Genomic DNA, 20,881 nt, shown 5'->3' with positions numbered 1-20,881 from the left:
TTCAGCGGTTTGTGCAGGGCTTTGTTACAACACTGATTACAGTTTGTTTGCAAGTACCACAACAGAACAACAGCAGCTTTAGTGGATGTATAAGTAGCAGGCTCACTGTACATCTTCATTCCTGCACTTGTTTTTATTTCTCCATGTCTGCCAAGCATAAAATCATATGGAGATGGATGGAAGCCTTATCAATTTATTCATGCTTTACAACATGCACGCAGCAATAAATAATAAGACATCTTAGGATGTACAGTGGGATCCAAAACATTCTTCTATTTTGCATTAGTTCCCAATTTATCTCAAGAATATTCATGCCAAATGATAAAACCAGCTTTGAGTGAATCTCTACAAAATTTACATAAATTTTAGATTAAATCTGTATTTGCTTTGCCCCCCTTTTGACAGCACTTCTCGAGCCGCATCGGCTCCACAGTTTTATGCAAAATCTGATAACCCACATTATCTCAGCATGATCTGACGTTCGTTCGAATGGTTCTCATGGTGTCAGGAATGTTTGGCTCTCTCAGTCTTCAAATGAGATTAAAAAGATTCAGTGGAGCTGAGGACTCCTTGGTCTTTGGTCTTAAGTGCTTGCGAACCTTTGATGTGTGTTTGGGTCATTATTCTGCTGCAGTGTGAATCCATTTCCAAGATGTGAGGATGGAGTATCGAGAAGTGCAACTTCTTCTCGGTAAGAGCGCTTTGTATCCGGAGCAAGTGCCCGATCACAGCACTTCACAGCAAATCACCAGTAACACCAGGTGGGAGCTTGGTCTCTGCATCCAAGCGATCCAGCTGCTTGACAGCACGGATATCATTAATCAACATGAAACCTAACTTTTAAATCACAGCGTGTCGCGTTTAGGGACATTTTGTGTGTCAGGGCATTTCCAGCTTTTCACATCTCGTTTCATGTCACGCTGTCAACATCACAAAAATGTTCGGTTCCCTTACCGCCACTGATTCTCTAAATGATACCAAAATTATACTGTGGCAGTGTTGTACACAGTAAGGCGCTGGTTTTCAGTCGCAAGGTAGCAGTAGTGGGATTCCCAACCCAGATCCACCTGTATAATGTCGTTTCAACCCTTTATTCCCACCACCTTGTTGCACTCACACTGCACTATCGCTCTTTTTTCCTCTTCGCCTCCTCACAACCCTCTCTTTTTGCCATAAATCTAAGACTTGGATATGTCAGTACAAATGTTTTTCTTTCTCATCATCCTCTTTGAAATGCTGTTATGGCTTTGGCCTTGTTTCCTCTCCTGAGATGTGGTTTAGATATTGCCTCTCATCCTCTGAGACCACTGCTAGACAGCCTTAAGCTCAAGAAGCCCCTTCCTCTTTAAAAGGTTGTTTAGAATAACAATTTGACATCAGATGCCATGTGGCAATTACCCTTACTTATGTTCTCTTAGAAACTATTTCCTCCACTATTTCCTCCACCTTAGAACACACATGCATCAACATTACAATGAGCGGGTGGAGGGAGGTTCGGAGTCTTCTCTCACCCCCGTTCTCTGCGACCTGCTGGAGCAGGGGGGCTAGGACTAGGAGGAGGAGTTGGCCGTCCGACTGCGGTCTGGAGTGTGGAGCCTTCCTGCTGCTGCGGAGTCGGGGCGGTCTGCCTCCCCCCACCGCAGGGAAAAGGGTAACACCACCTGGGTCTGGGTGCAGTTCCCCCCTCCAGGGGCGGGGGCACCTAGACCCGGTTTGTAGAGTACGCTTGGGGAGTGTGATCGTGTGTACAGCGTCTCTTTATGTCTGTCTCCACGTTGGTTGAGTGTGGAGTAAGTGCATATGAGAGCATGAGGGTGGGAATGGATGTTTGTATCTGTGTGTGCCTGTATGTCTGTGTCTATATGTCAGGTTGGGTGTCAGGCGTCACCTCTCTGGGGACATCTCAGGCCCTCCAAGGTTTGGAGGCCTATCTCCCCCTACCACCACTTCCCCTGCCAGTGGCGGACCCCCTCAGACATCGGTGCGTTGGTGGTTCTTTGTGTCCGGGGATGGGCGTCCAGGTACACACCGGCTCACTCCTTGGCGGCCGCTTATCGGGGCCTGGAGCCTGGGGCTCGCTCGGGCCACTTCGGAGGTGGGGTGCCCCCGGCCTCTCGGCCTGGGGCTCGGTCACTCAGGCGCAGCTGGCTGCCGGCGGAGCTCACGGGCGCGTCACTGCAACTCCCCCTGGCTTCTGCTCTGCGGCTGCTGAGTGAACCCTCATCTGGGACTCTCCTCAGCTCTTTCTGGGACAGTGGCGCAGCTGCCCCTCTGTTGGTCTTCCTTGGTCTCTTGTGTTCTGGGGGCCTCTGGATGTCTGGAGTTTTGATCTCCTCCACACCTGCTTCACGCCCTGGAGGACAGGGCTGTGGCCCCCCCACACCCTCTAGCAGATTATTACATGAAGGAACCTTTTAAAAAAAACAAAAAACAAGCGCGTCCATGCTCACAGGTGTACACACGGGTGATCACACCCACAAACTACACCCTTTTTGGCTCCTACCTCAAAGCACACTGTGTTCTGTTGATCTTATGTGCTGCACAATAATGTTTAACATTTAGTATTTACTGTCATATTCCCATATATCATTGTGATGTTGTTTATTCTATTACTCTTGTTCTCTTCTGCTTGCTTTCTTTTTTCTTTCTCAGCAGGTGACCCAGGTGATCGATATATGCATTTTTTTTCTCTGCCCGTTCTGTTGGTTTTTGTCTTTTGCCCTTCTCCCCCGTCCCTCTTCTCAGCTGTTTCTCTTTCCCTCTTTCTTTCTCCCCTTCTTTCCTCCAGTCAAGTCTGTCCCGTATTCAGTAAGTGAAAATAAAATAAACAATAAAAGGTGAATCAAATGGACCATTACGGCAAGGCTGGGATGGTCAGTTTGGTAAAGTAAATCCGTTGGGCATCTTTCTTTGCCTTTAGACAACAATTCTGAGGGCAAAAGAGCCAAACGGGACAGGCCAAAAAAAAAAAAAAAAAAAAAAAAGAAACTATTTCCTCCTTTTATCGTCTCTCTTGTTTTGCCACCTGAGTCTTCCTACCGGAGACAGTCTAGATAACTTTTTGTATCTATTTATTTTTAAACTGTTCAGTTTCTTGGAAACTTTTACCATGAGTTTCCTTATTGGCATGTCTTTATGTTACCGGTCGAATGAACAGATCATGGAGGAGAGACTGGCCATTTGACCCCTAAATAAGCGTGTCCATTAGGCTACAGTGCACGCCTTACTTTTAAGCTCTGAATCTCAGCACTTCTGGAATTATTAACAATGTTGTCTTTCATCTGCTAACCTGTGTGAGCTTGGTCAGACCGCCTCCATCGTTAAATTGGCAGCTGAGCTCAACAGACTCTGTGGGATACGCCTCCAGCTCCTCCGCAACTTGCACTTTTGGAGCCCCAATTTCTGAAAGCAGAAGAAAGAGAAAGGAGAAGAGAGATTATGCAATCATTCATATCATCATATTTCTTTGTAATAAATTTAAAAGAGGAAGTTGAACAAACAGGGACTAAAAGAGGTAAGAATCTGAGAGGAAAGCATTTTCAGTGGGCTTTTAATTAAATGCACTTGCTGTGACTGATATTTTCCCCTCCCACGTTTTGTTTGCCATGATTGTGAAGGATCAACCTCCTTCATTCATTATAGATAATTTAGAGAACTATACTCAAAACAGAGCGAGAAAGAGGATTAAACAAACAGGAGACCATGAGAGAAAAGAGACAAGCTCCTTAAAGAGAAAGAAATAAAAATTCAGAATCATTAGTCTTTGGTAAAAAAGCCTCAGGCAGAGGCTTCCTTCACCTGGGTCCTCCTCATTACAGTAAAGCTTGTCTACCAGGAGACATCGCTAGGGGGCAAGCCTCTAGGAACACGGTTGGTTACTTTGCCTTTCATCTGTTTGCAATTCAAAGGAAGGCACCTGTAACTTTTCCTTTCAAGCTGAAGTGAAAAGTGTTGAGGGAGCAGAGAAGGTCAACAAGGCCAGCACAGGTTTAATGAGAACAAGCCTATAGAGCCGCCCTCTGCGATCAAACTTAAACAGAGATCAAACACATATGCTAACAGCCAAGCAATGCCTCAACACTGTGTGCCACCTGTTGACCCGCAGGCTGTGTCAGAACACAGAGTTTAAACTGGACAAGAGGAATTAGTTTTTTAACATTCATCCGTCATTCTGTAATTGACTGACTCAGCTCTATGCAGCTGCCAGACCTCCTTTCAAACCTATACTTTATCCCTTTTTATCAATTTGTAACAAAATGTCACTGTGCTGCTGTGATACGCTATTTTCTTGCCAACAAGAATTGGTGTTCCTACCCATGTATCAGGTTTCTTTGTTCAAATACTCTCCACAGGAGAGCTGGACGTCAACTGAATTTCAGATTGATCTGCCAAACAGAACTGATGTTGCAGAAAATGCATTTCAGGCTTGCAACAGAAGTGCAGGAAACCCTGAGCTAGACACATTCTGCAAAACAGCAGGTTTAAAAAAGTGCTCCTCAGAACATTGCTTTAAACTGCATGTAGGCTCTTTGTTGTGTTGTTTTCCCCCTAGTGAGAAAATATTCACTTGCTGTATAAATTTCTTAAAATTGAAGGACTTTAATGAACTTGTAATTCTTGTAGCCAACAGAGGGAGAAAGACAGAAAATGGCTCAACCAGAATAAGAAAGAAAAATGAAAAGACAAAGGATCAGAGAACTTGTAATCCTTTCTTAATACAATCTGGGCCAAATCCAGCAGCTCAAAGTGTTTGGCAACATCCATAAACAATCATATGAGACTGGGAGTGACATTTTAAGCGTGTCCAAATGTTCATGCTTTGCAGTCAAAATGTTGTTTTTCACAGTGAGCCATCAAACACTCATTTGGAGTAACTTAATGAAGCTTTTCTCTTTCTTTTTCTTTTTTTTACTTGACCTGCTGCTTTCACTCATTCAAGCTCCAGATCCCCTGCTGACCCGGGATCAAATCCTACCAAGGCCTTTCTTGTCTACCTCCCCTTAGTCTCTGCCCTCTCAGCCAGCTTCTGTGCCTGTAAAGATAAAATTCTTGTGGGGAGCCGGCCTCTTACTCTCACCACAAGAAAAAGGGGATAAGCACTCACTAACCGCTAGCTATAACCGCTAGCTAGCCTCGGGTGTGTTTGGAAAAAGCCTCTTAGTGTGTGAGGGATTGATTAGGACAATATGTTACATTCTGCACCATGGAGGTGAATGGGCTGGCCGGGATTTAGCCCGAAAATCAGCTGTAAAACGCAGTCACACTAACAAAAGAAGTGTGAAGGTTGTGTGCTGCAGGAGGTCTTGGGTTGTTTTGGATTTACAGCATGCGCGCATCCGCGTGTCCAACCATGTGTGCGGGAGTGGATTTTGTGTGTGAAGTCATATGCATGCTTTACAGCGCAGGACTGATGTGTGCATGTGTGATCGTTGTACGTCAGAGTGTGCGCATAAATCACAGCATCTCACTGTAATGTGAGTGCAGATAAGACTGACTGAGTCACTGAAGCACACTTTTTACCCCAAGGGAGACAACGGGCTGTCAAACCATTTATCCATTCCTACTGTGGGTCCAACACACTCAGACACACAGACACACACACATATAGACATGCAAATAAAATAAATTAAGTTTTTACACAACCCGACAACAACGAAAACAGCAGAGTTTGAATCTGTTTTCCCCATTTGCTTCTCTTTCGATGTCATTTTTGTTCACATTTGCTTTTTTCTTTTCTCATAAACAAAAACGTGGATTAATTTCACTTAATTAAACACATCAACACACAACTCCCACTATTCATAAAGAAACCAAAATGCAGAAATACACAGACACACCAGATGGTCTCACCAAAGCCATGAACCACATAAATGTTTGGGTTATTCATAGTGGTCAATGAAATCTCTTCTGTGACGCACGGGGAAAAATATAATAAACAGAAACAGGGAGAAAAGAGAGGAAGAGGGGATGATGGTGAAGGAAAATGAGGTGTATTGAGGTTAAAAGAGCTAAACAGTGAAAGAAAGGAAGAATATGAAAGGAGCTTTGAGAAGGATGGTAGAAACATTTATTTAGGGGAATAAATATTACGGAATAAATGAGGAAAAGCGACTAAAGGAATGTCTGAAGCTGAGAGAGGTGGAGGAGTAGACTGGTAGACTGGAGGAGGAAATAAAGAAAACCGGAGAGAGGGGAAGTTTTAAAAATGGTCAAAAAGCGACACGAGGAGAAAAAGCTAAATCCTTGAAAAGTAAAATAAGGGAGCAGAGAGCATGAGATGACACCACAGATGATTCATTTCCTCAGAGTCAGATGGAGACCGAACCTACTGGCTCCCTGAGATGAGACGAGTGAGAGGGTGAGAAAGTTTTCATTCTGACCGTACATACAGACCAGCGTGATCTCAGCTGCAGCAAAGTTGCAGCTTGTTTTGAGGTTAACCATCCAAGCTGATACTTGTTTGCTGCAGTGTATAGGCTACGTTTTAAACACTGACATTTAGTTTGTCAGAGTGTGCAAATATAATACATCGTGTGGAAAAATATCATCTAAGCTACAGAAGACTTGCATGAAAAAAAAAATGAAAGCTCACAAAAGTTGTTGTCAAACATGAAATCAGTCTCAAAAGATTTTAAAAAAAGTGGGTAAATTATGTTAAGAAAACACTAAATACTGGTTCTATCAGTTCTATCAGCATGATTATGGTATCTCTGGAAATGTAGTGATAGCAAAAGAAACCGAGACGTGACTATCAAACACTAGGTGAGAGTGAAAGGTAAAAAATAGTTCCACAGCAGCTTCCTGGTTCATGGTAAGTAGTAAGGTAGACAACACTGTGATATGTACTGAGAGTGCAGAGAGGTGGAGGTGTGCTCTGGAGTGAAGAGGAATGAAAGTCAGCAGAAGCAAGACAGAATAGGGGAGATGGGTAACAGCGACCTGTGGTCAACCATCATAAGCAAACGGACGGCACACAGGAGAGGACGGCAGAGGCAGGGGGGGGGAGTGGGTGGACATTAGTGTCAGGGGTGGGACAGCAGCAAGGATAGCAGAAAGAGAGGAAGGGGAGGTTTCCAAAATGAGGCCTGCTATGATATGTGGTTTGGAAACACTGGCACTAAAAAAAGAGAGGAGGTGGAGCTGGAGGTGGCCCAGTTGAAGATGTTAAGCTATTTGTGAGTCTGTTTGTTTGAGCACGTTTGCATGAATGGCTTGGAGACAAAGTTAGAGAGGCGAGGCTGAGATGGCTTGGACATGTGCAGAGAAGTGTCTAACAAGTCTCAGCGGATACACTGGACAAAGAATGTTGAATATGCAGCTGAAAGACAAGAGGAGAAGGGAAAGACCTCAGAGGTTTATGGAAACAGTGAAGGAATACATGCAGAAAGCTGGGGTGATAAAGGCGGAGGCGGATGATCTAATGTTTTGACTCCTAAAGGAAGAAACCCAAATGAAAAAGAAGAAGAAAAAGTAATAAAAAGGTGTAATTGCATACTTGGATATTGGGTGAAGGCTTTAACTCCCCAAAAAAGAAGAAAAAAAGTCAAAATTCTACTTGAGTTGTTTTCTGTTATTTGCTTTTAGTAGTTCTGGTGCATAGAGACATTGCAATCAGTAACTGCCTTTATTGAATAGCTGTAATTAACATGTTGAATGCAAGTACTGCAGATGGGAAATGTGGGGAATGAGAGCAGGGGAGTGCCATGCAGCAAATGTCAGGCCCATCGGGACATGAAGTAGGTTCTCAGCTGCCGAGGGCGTTTTGGACCATGCCACACTCACCCCAACTTCTAGGCCACTGCATCTCCAACAGTCTTTAAATCTTTAAAGATGCAGATGGGTGAGGTTCAAAAGACCTCAGCTAATAGCCAAGAAAGAGAAGTTTTGATTTTTTTAAAAAAATCAAATAGAATTTTTATTAAATAAAAGCAATCTGAAAAGATCAGGAGCCTGCTCTTCTATCGCCTAAAACTGGGGAAAGCTCTCAATGAACAGTCCAAGTATGTATATATTTTATTTTTCTTCAGCTTTATTGAAACATAAACTTTAAAGGTTGCTAAAGTAAGTTGCTTACAGAAAACACTCAGCCCTGTGAAATCAAGTGTCATCATTGCTTATGCCTAATTGTATTGTTTTCTGGAAGCATAACGTACAAATGTTTGTCCCGCTATCAAGGAAATTGGTGTCAGTGCACCACAATAATTCTTATCTTTTTAATCCTCTCCAGCTTGCAACCCCAGTGATCCCACAGTTTGTAGCTTATTCCTACTGGAAGTCACTGTGGATTGGAGCAACAGCTAAACACAAACAGAAAGTCAAAAAGGGAAGGTGTAGGTGAACAGCCACATTCTGCGTCTCTCTCAAAGCACCAGGGAGATGAATCACAGTTAATTGACATTTAGAGGCTTGTGGCATTTGCCTGTTTATGTGGAGATTCCCCATGTAGACAGGCATGTAGGAAGAACGTGAAGAATATGCTGATGGGGTGCTCAGTCATCCACATTAACATCCAAATCACATGCTTATAGAAGGCAATGAACCACAGCTGTTTTGTTTTGGAGTTTTCTGTCAGCCTGTCATGATGTCAGCTATGTCAGCTTTTATCTGGTTGATTGCCAGCAGCTGTCAGCTGATAAAAGTGAAAGAATGGATGCATTTGAAAAGCTCAGGCTTCTGCATGGAGAATGACTTTAAACATATCAGCGGTACATTATGAATCCATAGCTGTATTTTTCCCTTTGTGACTAAATCACAAATTGTTGGCAGCAGGGGATATATTTATGGCTGACCAAGGTAACAATCAGTAGAGGTTATTTTCCTCCCAAGCTGTACCATTTGCTGTAATTTTGCAGAAAATCCAGATTACTACTTTTACCAAGCAAAAACCTTGAGGGATGAAAAATGAAGCAAATGCCAAAAAGTGCATTTTCATTCATGGCTGCTTCTAAAGGAGGTAAATCCCTATAGAAGCAGCTTTACAGACGAAATAATCACATTGACACCTTTGTGTAAAAGGACAGCTTTGGTCCCAGGAGCCAATTTAACCCTTTATACCAAGAAGGCTTTAAAATTATTTTTAGGTCACGGCTCCTTAGACTGAGAGGCTGATGGTGATTGAGGCAGATATAGCCTCTAGCTGTTTGTTACGTTTCACCTAATTCGAGTCACTTTGCATTTTTAAAGGAATTATGTGTCTAATAATGTGGCTCACTGTGTGATTAATAATAGTAGCAGCACGTGCTTCAGTTTTGTGAGAGAAATTCTAGTATTTTATGTTTCTTTATATGTTACTTGGCACTAATTAACAGGTGTCCATGTGTCGTGTGTGGAATCAGTCTATGGATGGAACCTGCAAACTAATCTTAGCATTAGCTGATAACAACACTTAACCCTCTCCTCCTGATACCAAGAAATCAACACGGTGGTGTCCAAAATGCTACAGTTTATATTTAAACTTTGAGTTTGAAAACCAGTGGGTGGTGTTAAAGTAGCTACATCCATCTTTTATTTACAGCAGGGGTGTCCAACACCGCAAGGGCCGGTGTCCTGCAGGTTTTAGATGTGTCCTTGATCCAACACAGCTGATTCAAATGGCTAAATTACCTCCTCAACATGTCTTGAAGTTCTCCAGAGGCCTGGTAATGAACTAATCGTTTGATTCAGGTGTGCTGACCCAGGGTGATATCTTAAACCTGCAGGACACCGACCCTCGAGGCCTGGAGTTGCCCAACCCTGATTTTCAGTGTATGATTTACAAATGTTTTTTGTGTCCCCCTGCTTATTTCTCACTGTTATAGTTTAAAACAACTGAGTATTTTCACTTTCAGTTCTCTTATTAGTGTTTTATACTCTGTTTTCATTTTTTATGGCCTGTTTCTCTGCGATCAAAGGACTAAGAAGAAAGGCCTCTATCCAAACTGAATAAAACTGACTAGAAGTACCTTTCACTTTTTCATAGACTCCATACTTCAAACTTTAGCTGAAGACTTCTTTCCCCCACTGAGTAGTTCAGAAACAAAAGTAGTACTTTACCGAACAAGGCACTAATTTATAGACTTTCGTCCATAACAGGTCTGGAGTCTTGAAATAAGTATTCTTCTACATCGCTGATTCATATAATATAAAATTGCCTGTTTCGTTTCTGTTTCTTTTCTGTGCTCATTCACGAGCCAAACAACATCTGTCTGGGCAGAGCCCCCAGGTACGTGGTGTTAAATGCGCGATCACTTCGCTTAATCATATCTCTATCCTCCAGCTTTTGTCACTCGGGTATGAATGTAGGTGGAGGTGCAACATACCTTCTTTGTCGAGAGACAGCTGTCGAAAGCGTTGAGTGATCAAGCATAAACTGAGCTGTAGGCTGCCAATATCGTCACAAATATACTGTAACTGTGCTGCTAACGAGAGATGGAAAATGAAAGATTCATGCAATGAAGGTTTAATCACAGTTTCCTCACTCAGCATTGCTGATGGCATTATTGGAATTTTATATAAGAGCTTCGGTTACAATGGAAAATACATTTTTAGACGAAGGAGGAGTAAGAGGCGAACGATGGAGAGGAAGGCAGCAGTGACAAGGTGAGCCAGTACACCTATGTGAGACACCAAAGATGGGCTTTAGACTAATGAAGGTGAGTTTAGTTATAAATCTGAGGCCATGGTCCTCATCTTGAAAAAGGTGGAGTGCCCACTCTGGGTCAGGGACGAGTTCCTGCCCTTGTGGAGGAGTTTAAGTATCACAGCGTATTGTTTAAGATGTCGGGAAAAGGGAGCAGGAAATCGAGAGACGGATTGGTGGGGTGGCCGCAGTGATGCGATGCTGTACCAGTCTGTTGTGGTGAAGACATTATTTCCCGGTCGATCTACGCCCCTACCCTCAACAATGGTCACAAGCTCTGGGTAGTGACGGAAAGAATGAGATCGCGGATACAAGCAGCGGAAATGAGCTTCCTCCAAAGGGTGGCTGGCCTCTCCCTTAGAGCTAGGGTGAGAAGTTCGGGCGTTCAGGAGGGGCTCAGAGTAGAGCCGCTGCTCCTCCACGTCGAAAGGAGCCAATTGAGGCAGTTCGGGCATCTGACGAGGATGCCTCCTGGGTGAGGTGTTCTGGGCATGTCCCATGGGGAGAAGGCCCCGGGTTAGACCCAGGACATGCTGGAGAGATTAGATCTCTCGGCTGGCCTGGGAGCACCTGGGTGTTCTGGACTGGTTTGAGCTTCTCTGCTTGGGCTGCTGCCCCCGCGACCCGGCCCCGGATAAGTGGAAGAAAATGGATGGATAAGTTATAATCCTTCATGTAAGTGGTCGTGTAATTGGCTGATAACAGGGTTGGGGTCTTGAAAGCATCACATTATTATTGCTTATATTTAGTCGCAGAGTCTGAAGTTAGAACAGGACAACAGTAGGGCTGCCACAAACGATTATTTTGATAGTCGACTAGTCACAGATTATTTTTGCGATTAGTCGACTAATCAGATCATGCATCCATTGGAGTACAGCTTATTGCACCAGCATGCATCTGCTCTTATATAACTATCATTAGCTTACAGCTTTAAGTGTTTACGGTATGTGCTAACTAAAAATAAAGACAAGATGATAGTTTATTAAATTTTAATGAAATTTTCAGATTGTTTCGGTGAAGTTTAATAAACTCCTTGCTATCTAAAATATAACGGACACCGGAGTATATTCTCGAGCATCTCACACTTCTGATAATCAGTTGTCGTCTTGACGTTTATTCAGCTGTATAAAAACTATAACTTTAATCTCAGCCAAACCAATTTACTCAGGAACAAATAAAATACTAAAAAAAAGCCAAACAATAACATTTTTAAGTTATTTAAGTGACTTATATATATTTAACCTGAGTAGTGAAAGACGGCAGTGGGTTTGAAAACGATTTGCCGGGAGTCCGGTGTTCTCACGGGCTCTAGTGAGCCTTGCCCCCGGCTAGCTATCGAGCTAGTGGGTAACAGACGTCTCCGAAAAGCGCTTTTGAAAATATGTGGTGTCTTGATAAACTGAGCAGATATTTGAGGTTTACACAGCTACATTCTCGCCTGAAAATATGTTAAACGTTTATTTTGTGACCCAGAAAGAATAATACGAGTAATATTAAAACTAACTAGCTGCTGCCATTGTTGTAAACTGAGCTGGGCTGCGCTATGAATTCTGGGACACAGCTTCTTCTTCTTCTTCTTCTTCTGGGTTTAACGGCAGCTGGCATCCTTGTACATGCAGTGCTGCCATCTTCTGTTTCAGTCCGTTATTACACTCTTAAATCCTACTACTTATTCCTTCGTCTTTTGTGATCTTACAAACCTTCAAACGATGCGTCGACTATTAAATCAGTCGTCGACGATTTTGATAGTTGACGTAATCGTGACTAGTCGACCAATCGTGGCAGCCCTAGACAACAGTGTGTGATATCAGTCATTTTGATCCACTGTATAGCACGTCAGCAGCCATTAAAATCTCCTCATGACTTTCATGAATGAAAAAAATACAATTCATCAAAGGTCATGTGAATTAGAAGAGAAGAGGAAGGCGTTGGAGTTGAGTGACTGTCTCATCCACCACTAACTGGGGACTTGAATTACCGGTAATTGGTATTTGACAGCTCATAATCATAGCTATCTTTTCAGTAGCAGAGCACTGATCAACAACACGGCAGAGGGAAGCGAAAAGGGAGATTACTTGTCACAAGGACAGCTTTAGTTCCACACAAACAGTTACTGTATCAGCTCACACTCGACAGCTTCTGCTACATTTTAACAAATGTCACCTAAATACCAAGGCTGTATACATTCTCATTCTTTCCATAGATGTTTGGTTTTCAATTTCGAAAATGTTGGTATTTGTTTTATAAAAAGGTGAACTGATATGGTCTGTAGACGGCGGTTTTTCTGTCTGGCAGCATTTATTTCTGTACAATTCCTATGAATCTTAGCCTTGACAACATTCAAATTCCTCAAAGCAAAAGCTTGCCATCATTACTTCTCACTCACAGACGAATCAAAGTTGAGAAAAAGCCGATTCGAATCCGACAAATCAGATATTTATCATTAACGCTGAAAAAACTCCTTATGTAACCACAACAAGCACCATCCACTACACTTCAGTTTATATCACTGTTGCCAACAAATGATGTGACTACAGAGCAGACCATGTAGTGATTTTCATTCTGCATGAAACCAAATTTTCTAAGGATCATTAACGGTTCAGGTCCTTTCATTTAAAACAGACAAAAATAGTCAACATGCAACTGTTAAAAAACAAAATGCGCTATAGAAAAGGGCAAAAAAGTTTTGCAAGTTGTTGTCTCTCTGCACATCACTGACCCCTAATTACCTCGAGCTTGCAGGGGAAGCACCTAGTCTTTGGTTAATTAGATTTAGTTCTTGCAGCACATGTGATGAAAGTGCACAAGGTTGTTTACAGGAATTGAAATAGCAAATTAGCTATGCTTGTGACAGCTGGAATCACCCCGAACAATCTCTGTAAATGTGCAACTGTTGGTTTGATGATGAATGCTCTGTGTGATTAGTTCCCTGGTGTGATTTCAAACTCATTTTTCTCAGACTGCATCTGCAGGTGGAAAGAAGTCTAGAAATGTAACGGTGAAATGATAACGGCCACCAGGCACACTCAGGCAAGCGATAATTCAGGTCTCTGAATAGCGTCCATGAATACTGTGACAACTCAATTGTCTTAACAGTAAGCAGTTTATTGAAATGGAGGAATAATACTGCTTCAAGTCAATCTTTTATGTCAAAATAGAAAATTAAGTTGCGGCACATCGCTACAAAGCGAAACGCGGTTCTCAGTGAAGGAGAGGTAATTTTATGTGAGAGAAATAAAGGATTTGCAAAAATCTGTGAAGTTACCAGCAAAAATGTTCCAATTTTGAATGATAATCCTTAATTTTCAATAGGTTAAAGAACTGTAATTTCAATTATTTTTGGCATTAATTGTCAGGCATGCGAGGTGATAGACTGAGTCACAAAGGCAGAAAAAAATACTTTCAGTTTAACATTAATGGGTAGCTGACAGCTGAAATAATTGGCATGTTTACACTGTGGGTGGCTTTTCAGTGTTACTGTGCTGTCAACTGACAACCTATTAACTCCAGTTATAGCGATTTTTTTTCTTTTCTTTTTTTCTCTTTTTCTTTTTTAACTGGAACTGAAGGGCTGCATAATCCTCTGTAAGCTGAGAAAATGATATGGCCTATGGGCTTATGAAACACTTTCCAAATCCTCTGGCACTTATTTCCAAAAACGCCCAGTGGACAATCTTATAAGGACTGTACTGGTTTTCATTTCTGAAAGTTGGTATTTTACAAAGGCACCATATTCATTCACCTGTATCTTTAAAGAAGCGTTAAAGCAGTTTTACAGCTGTGGTGTCTCTGTGCATGTCTCACGATGAGAACTGACTCACCAGTAATTGGTATTTGATACTAAATGAGTGCTGCATATAGTCATCTTTAATCAGGTTTGAAGGCCTTTTGATGATAAATGTAGCAGGGATTTTCCATTCTCTCTGACACCCTTACACCGTCGAGAGCTTGATAAGGTTCATGATACTCCACACAAAAGCCATTGTTACAATAATGAATAGGTGGCAGATATGCAATTTAGTTACACAGTATAATTTGTAGGGCACCTTAGTGTAGATAGCTTATCTCCCAACTGCTCAGGTATTTCATGCATGCAAATCTACAACAGAAAAAGGTAAAACGGAGACATGACATTACAAAGGAGCAGTCCCTGTTATTTGCATGTGCTGAATGTTTAAAGATGGCAAAAAGATGGATCTCTACACAAGAGTACTCGAGAGGCAACAAGAGGTTGCATTGCTGTTTTCTTGGCGTAATTTCTCAAAATGCAACCTTGAGAGTCTTGCAATACAGAGGGAAAAAAGTCTAAAGGGTTCATTTACAGTTATTTTCCTGTAGATTAATGAGCACTGTACTTGTCAAATACATGAAAATAATTCAATGGAATCTGATCATTCAGGGGTGATCTCTCTAGATAGATCGATCCATCGATCCATCGATCTATCGATCGATCCATAGATATGTGTGTGTGTGTGTGTGTCCCTGTTAGGTGTGACATCAAAACAGGCACGGACAATTTCATCCCACTCTGAGTGTTTTAGTCCTAAAGCTGACAACATAGCAGTCGGTTTTGGACTGAAAATATGTTGGTTTAAGCCCAGGGACTGTTTTCACAAAGGAGGATTCCCAAGTTAACTGTATATCTTTGATGAGCAAAACCCGGAACACCCTTCAAAGCCAGAACATAGTCTGAAGTAAAAAAGAAGAGCTGTTCTGGGTGTTACATGGTGTCCAGATAACCCCCTAATCCCGCCTTGTGAGAAAGGCCCCAGGAAAGGCTGAAAATGTCTGGGTAAAGTGAACGAGAGTGGTTCTTTCTTCCTCAACAAATACTGGGGAAAGCACCCTTGAGCAAGGTATTTACCCCTTAAAGCTGTTCAGGGTGTTGTACTGTCTTTGTGAACGCAGAAGCAGGTGATGCTTAAAGAAAACATTCAAGTTCACACAGTTGGATTAGACTTTCTTAATGATCTGCTGGGAATAATGTTGATGAACCCTTGAAAGGGTTTACTTCCTCCATCGAGTAAATGTTCCTCCTAAGTTGAAGTTGAATACTTTTATTTATTTTACACACTCCTCTTAAATTCCTCTAGCAATTTGTTTTTTTTTATTGCCTGGTTTCTACAGCTCCAGCTGTTCCAGCATTCTTATCCCATCTACCTCAGCAAAGCTAATAATACCAACAACTAAAGAAAAGCGCTGCCCTCTTTCTTTTTTAGTTATAAAAATCAACCTTTCAGTTTCCTTTAAGATGTCTTACCCAGTAGCAGGAAAAATATTGCATTTTAACCAATCCGAATGGAGATGGTGTCATTACTCTACTGTGATCACATTGTGCAATAATCACAGATGTGAATAATGATAAGCAAAGCAAAAAATGTTGCCTTTTGCCCATATAAAGATCAAAGTTCAGCTCTTGATGTGTGCATAGGTTCTCCCAGGTGTTGTTCCAGCATAATGCACCCAGAGAGAAGCCGGAGTGTGTAATCTAGCGAACAAAGCCTCTTCACTGCAGGTTATGTTTACGCATTACAAAAAGAACACCGACAGCAATGCCGAGGTAAAGAACAGAAGGTTCAATATTTTAGGTCTCTGTTTTCAAAAGCCCACCTTTGCTGCTCCAGCCCTAAGGTCCTCCTCTACAACATAAACAAAGCCGTGTACGTTTGAAAAGCAATGACAGGACAGGAGAACAACATATTCAGGAGAAAACAAATGTAGCAACTGCACAGAGAATTCACTATATTTGCTTTTTTTCCTGCTTTGTTTTTGATTTTTGGGGAAAAGGTTGGAGATGGGAGAAAGCCAAGCATGATTCTGTCCATGCTGCACCAAATGATACACGTCTGTCATAATATCACAAAACAAAGAATCCAAAGCGCTGATGTCAATAGCTTTTGTTCCATTCTCCTTTTTCAAGAGCAGTGCATTTCTTTTCATGCCCCTGCCTTGTTGATCAAGGCTCTGTGGCTCTCCCCACAGTTCCATTGAAGAGTTTGCCTCCTCTATCTGATATTTCCACTGCTCAATACACTTGCAATCTGCTTGCGAAGATCAAAGGCCAGCGAGGAATTCATCAAAAGGAATTATTCAAAAAAAGAAAGAGGAGAAGAGGCTCGAGATATAAGAGATGTAGCTGTGAACAAATTAGATGGTTATCCAATATTGGAAGAAAAGACAAGCAAAAGGCAAAAGAACACAATAAGGCTAATATTAGGAAATACTATGAAAGTCCTGAGCAGAACTTGGTAACACTTGGTATTATTGGATCAGGTAAAGGACTATCACACAGAACAAAAATTTTAAAAATACTTGAATTGAATTTCTGACAGAAGCCCTCTGATAGGCTGCTGACCTGCCACAGGGCAGTGCGTTCTCTTTGTGGTTTCTTTTTGCACTTTAATGCAGGTTGATTAAAATAACACCTGTCCTCTTAAATCTGGAGCAGACCGTCACTGGAAACTTCAATTAAATAAAGAGCCTTTGGTCAACAACCCTTTTTACAGTCAGACCCATTGTCCCTCGTCGCCTTCACCTCATCTAATTTTCATTTACTAATTTGGGTTTTATTGAAAAATCAAAATAACATATCAAGGAAGCCCGGCATTGAAAAAACAACCTCGAATAAATGAAATTTCTCGGTCTAATGAGTAATCTCTGTAAATAATTGTGTAATGAGCAAAATAACAGCGAGATCTAAAGTAGAGTAACCGTTTTTACTATCTTGGAGTAGCGTCGTTAGACTTGTGGTTGGGAAATGAGTGAGAATTGATGAGATGGGTAAGTTGTTTTTACAGATTAGTCGACTAACTCATTCAGTGTGAGTAAAGGGGCTGGCATGCAAGCCTGCTAATTTTAATTCTCAGTTTTTGACAGGCTGCTCCTGGCACAAGAATCCTCGCATTTATCCACCAGCAATCGCTTGGACACATTTCCTGGTCCCCATTTTTGTTTAGCCCGCTATTGCCCAGCGCTTGCTGTGAGAATGCCGTCCAGGAATGCCAGTCTCGCCGCTATCATCCAGCACTACAATCAGGTGTGTTTAGCAGCCCTGTTAAAAGCCCATTAGCGACTGCTTACATGCAAGTGCCTCCACTCCTGCTGTATGACCGGCTTTTTAACTGTTGTCTGGCACAGTAAAAGGCTTCATTACACAAAAGGAACTGACTCATTGATGCGTGTGCCTGTGTGAGTGTGTGTGCATGACACCTGCCAGTCTCAATTTCACCCATATTCTCAAAGAGCCGTGACCCTGTCAGAAACAGTTTAATGTTACCTTGTTATCTCAACTGTGCATATTTCAGGGAGAATAATTAAAAGCCTCCTCCATACCGTGAGAGTCCACGTGTCAATCTGGCCTGTGTCTAAAACTAAGTGACTTTAAAGTCATTTATCTCAGCCTTTTCAGCTTGAAAACAGACAGAAATAATCCATGCGACTTCCTACTGGAGCCATAAATATGCATCACGGTTTGCAGCAGAGCAAGTTTAATTATCAATTATAGAAGGAAGCCAGGAAATTACAAACATTTTACATTTTACAAGGAAAAAAAACATACAATGCAGACTTAGTGATCACGTTTCACTGCTTACATCCGTTTTTAATTGCTAATTTTTCTAAAAATCAGCTTGTGACTCATCACTCCTGGGTTGGCTCAGGCTGTGAATCACTGAGCTAGACGGGTGGATTCCAACAATGGGGGTGGATTTGGCTCATTTCATTTCAAAGTGACACAAGTCCATTTTAACAAGCACTCTACAGTAAAACACTAAGAAGAGAGCATTGTGGCCAGTGAAGCACTGAGCCCTAATTACTGATATTTTCTGCCAGAATGAGAAGCAAGTGGCAAATAACCAGATTACAAAGCCGAACACAAATTAATAAGGGAGGATCAGGGGACCAATACAAACATTAACACTTTAGTTTCCGACAGCGACAGATCTGCTGCGCGAGGGGAAATCAGCCCCAGAATCCCATGACCTTCTCATGTAATGTATATCATTACAAATCATGGTTGTAATACAGAGACGAGCGAGTATTTCACCCAGAACATTAACATTTTTATCCTACTTGGGTTTGCAAACTATGATAAACACAATAAACATCACTGTTGATTCTGGGTAAACAGTGCAACAAATTAAAAGCACTTTTAATCAAAATTCGCTTTTCTATGAGCAACACATTAAAAGATGAGCCCTCACAGGCAGGAATCCTGTTGAGCTCGAAGGCACACAGATCACTGATAAAGCAGGCAATTCTGGTGAATACAGCACATTTCCCCACAGGCCCACCTCCTCACATGAATCCTCATTACCCACTTAGTCAGTTGTCATAACACTCAAACACAAGGCATTCAATTCACAGGCTTCAGGGAAGAGCCTCCCTCGCTCCGAAGCTGCGCACAAGCACTGAAACAATTATCTGACAGGTACGATCAGCTAATGCATTTATTGCACTTATAATCAACGTCTGTCTCATCGGAGAAAGAACATTAAGATCAGTGGCCAACAGATGAGAAGCAAATACAGTTTTGTGTTTTTTAAAGTTCACCACCTGAATGAAATTATATTATTAATTAAAAATTATGGATTTGAACAGGCAGCTCTTCCTTTTTTCTCAACAACACGTCACTGACTCCCTTTATGGAAGGATTGTTTGTGCTTGGTCCAAGAGGTTGCAGTTAGTTCAGACTTGTTTGTAACGTCAGCAGAAGATTGGTACAAATCACTGTGGAAGCAGAACTAAAAGTATAAAAAAGTTTGTTTTGAGGTTTTTACACATATGGGCGAAACTAAATTATAATAATAACAGTAATTTTCATGGGACATCAAAGTGCTCTGTGTATACAATTCATCTTTGCTTGACTTTGCTAAAACCACAGAGGTCTGTAGTGTATTATTAAAATGATTACTGTTGCTAACAGCAGCTGCTGAAGTAGATGCTGATTCATTTGAAAATATGATCAGTGACCGGTCACGCTTCAACAGGCTCTGTCTGTGTGCAGGTTAACAATCGCTGTGAAGATCAAAAGAAAGATGGCATCTGCTGAAATTCAGTTCACAAACCATCAGCTGCTGCTTAGTGATCATTTAGTTTTAATAACCTTTTTGTATTCATGAACAATGACTGACACATTGTTTATGAATACAGAACAGGTCACCTTGTACAGGATGTATACTGGCTATACAGGAAGCACCGACTATAGAGTAGAGAGATCCCTGATCCATGCCAAATGTACCAAATCATGTTACGGACTCTGTATAACTGGGGTAGGCAACTCCAGGCCTCGAGCGCCGGTTTCCTGCAGGTTTAAGATATCACCCGGGGGTCAACTGATTAGTTCATTACCAGGCCTCTGGAGAACTTCAAGACATGTTGAGCAGGTAATTTAGCCATTTGAATCAGCTGTGTTGGATCAAGGACACATCTAAAACCTGCAGGACACTGGCCCTCGAGGCCTGGAGTTGCCCACCCCTGCTCTATACGCTAAACCATACCATAGATTTGGCGGAATTAGGTCATCAAGTTACTAAAATCTTGCTTATTTGTACAAGTGTAGTTGTCCAGTCCATTGCATGACAATGAAAAAGTAATTATAGCAAGGTCAACAATAAGATAGAAATGATATGGGCCAACAAAAATAATATTGTAACTACTGGCTGTGTTCTGTTCTTACTTTGTTGTTAGTGATTCAAATGCCAAATGGCTAACTTTCCTTTGCCAAAGTTCTGTTTCCGTTTTCAAAGTCGAGCACTGCTCCAATTTGACCATGGGAAAAAAATCTGATGTTTTTTGTTGATTGCTTGGATTAAATTCTTACATTTCTGTGCCAGTCCTAACATGAACTGGGTTGCGTTTGATTCATAGCCAGTTGATTCCTAGAATTTCATGATTATGTTTACCACCAGGGCAGAACAGATCACTTATTATTCAACCGTTAATCGCCTCCATCTTTTTCAGAATTTGCAGCCAGATGCATGCAAATGTAAGCAATACAAGTAAGTTGAGTTCTAACATATTTATGACAAAGAACAGGAAATCTGCTTGGTAAACTAAATGTCTTTTTATGAGTTTAACTGTAGTGCAAATGAACAAAACAAAACCAGTATTTCTTGTGATGGTAACTTGTTGATGTAATTTTCCACAGGCTAATACAGCTGCATCAGACACTCTTGGGAAACATTATCTGACCTCAAATAACCAGAAGGAAAGGCAGAAGCTTTTGCACAGGGAGCAAAAGGCAACAGTGCAGAACAAAACAAC

General features: G+C 41.7%; 1 protein-coding gene across 3 annotated transcripts in view; it reads right to left on the bottom strand.

The window, feature by feature from the left end:
• The window catches only part of pvrl2l (PVR cell adhesion molecule related 2 like), a 325,857-nt gene that overhangs the window by 196,215 nt on the left and 108,761 nt on the right, over positions 1-20,881 (bottom strand). For all 3 annotated transcript variants that reach the window (XM_085445879.1, XM_085445881.1, XM_085445880.1), the window contains exon 2: positions 3,290-3,402. In XM_085445879.1, coding sequence (XP_085302005.1) covers positions 3,290-3,402 — 113 coding nt within the window. The remainder of the gene's footprint in view (positions 1-3,289; positions 3,403-20,881) is intronic.

The sequence above is a fragment of the Copadichromis virginalis genome, linkage group LG22 (assembly GCF_057382275.1).
Source record: "Copadichromis virginalis isolate Kocher_CV1m ecotype Utaka linkage group LG22, C_Virginalis_male_GT1.1, whole genome shotgun sequence".
Classification (NCBI taxonomy): Eukaryota; Metazoa; Chordata; class Actinopteri; order Cichliformes; family Cichlidae; genus Copadichromis; species Copadichromis virginalis.
This window is presented reverse-complemented; position numbering and strand designations above follow the sequence as displayed.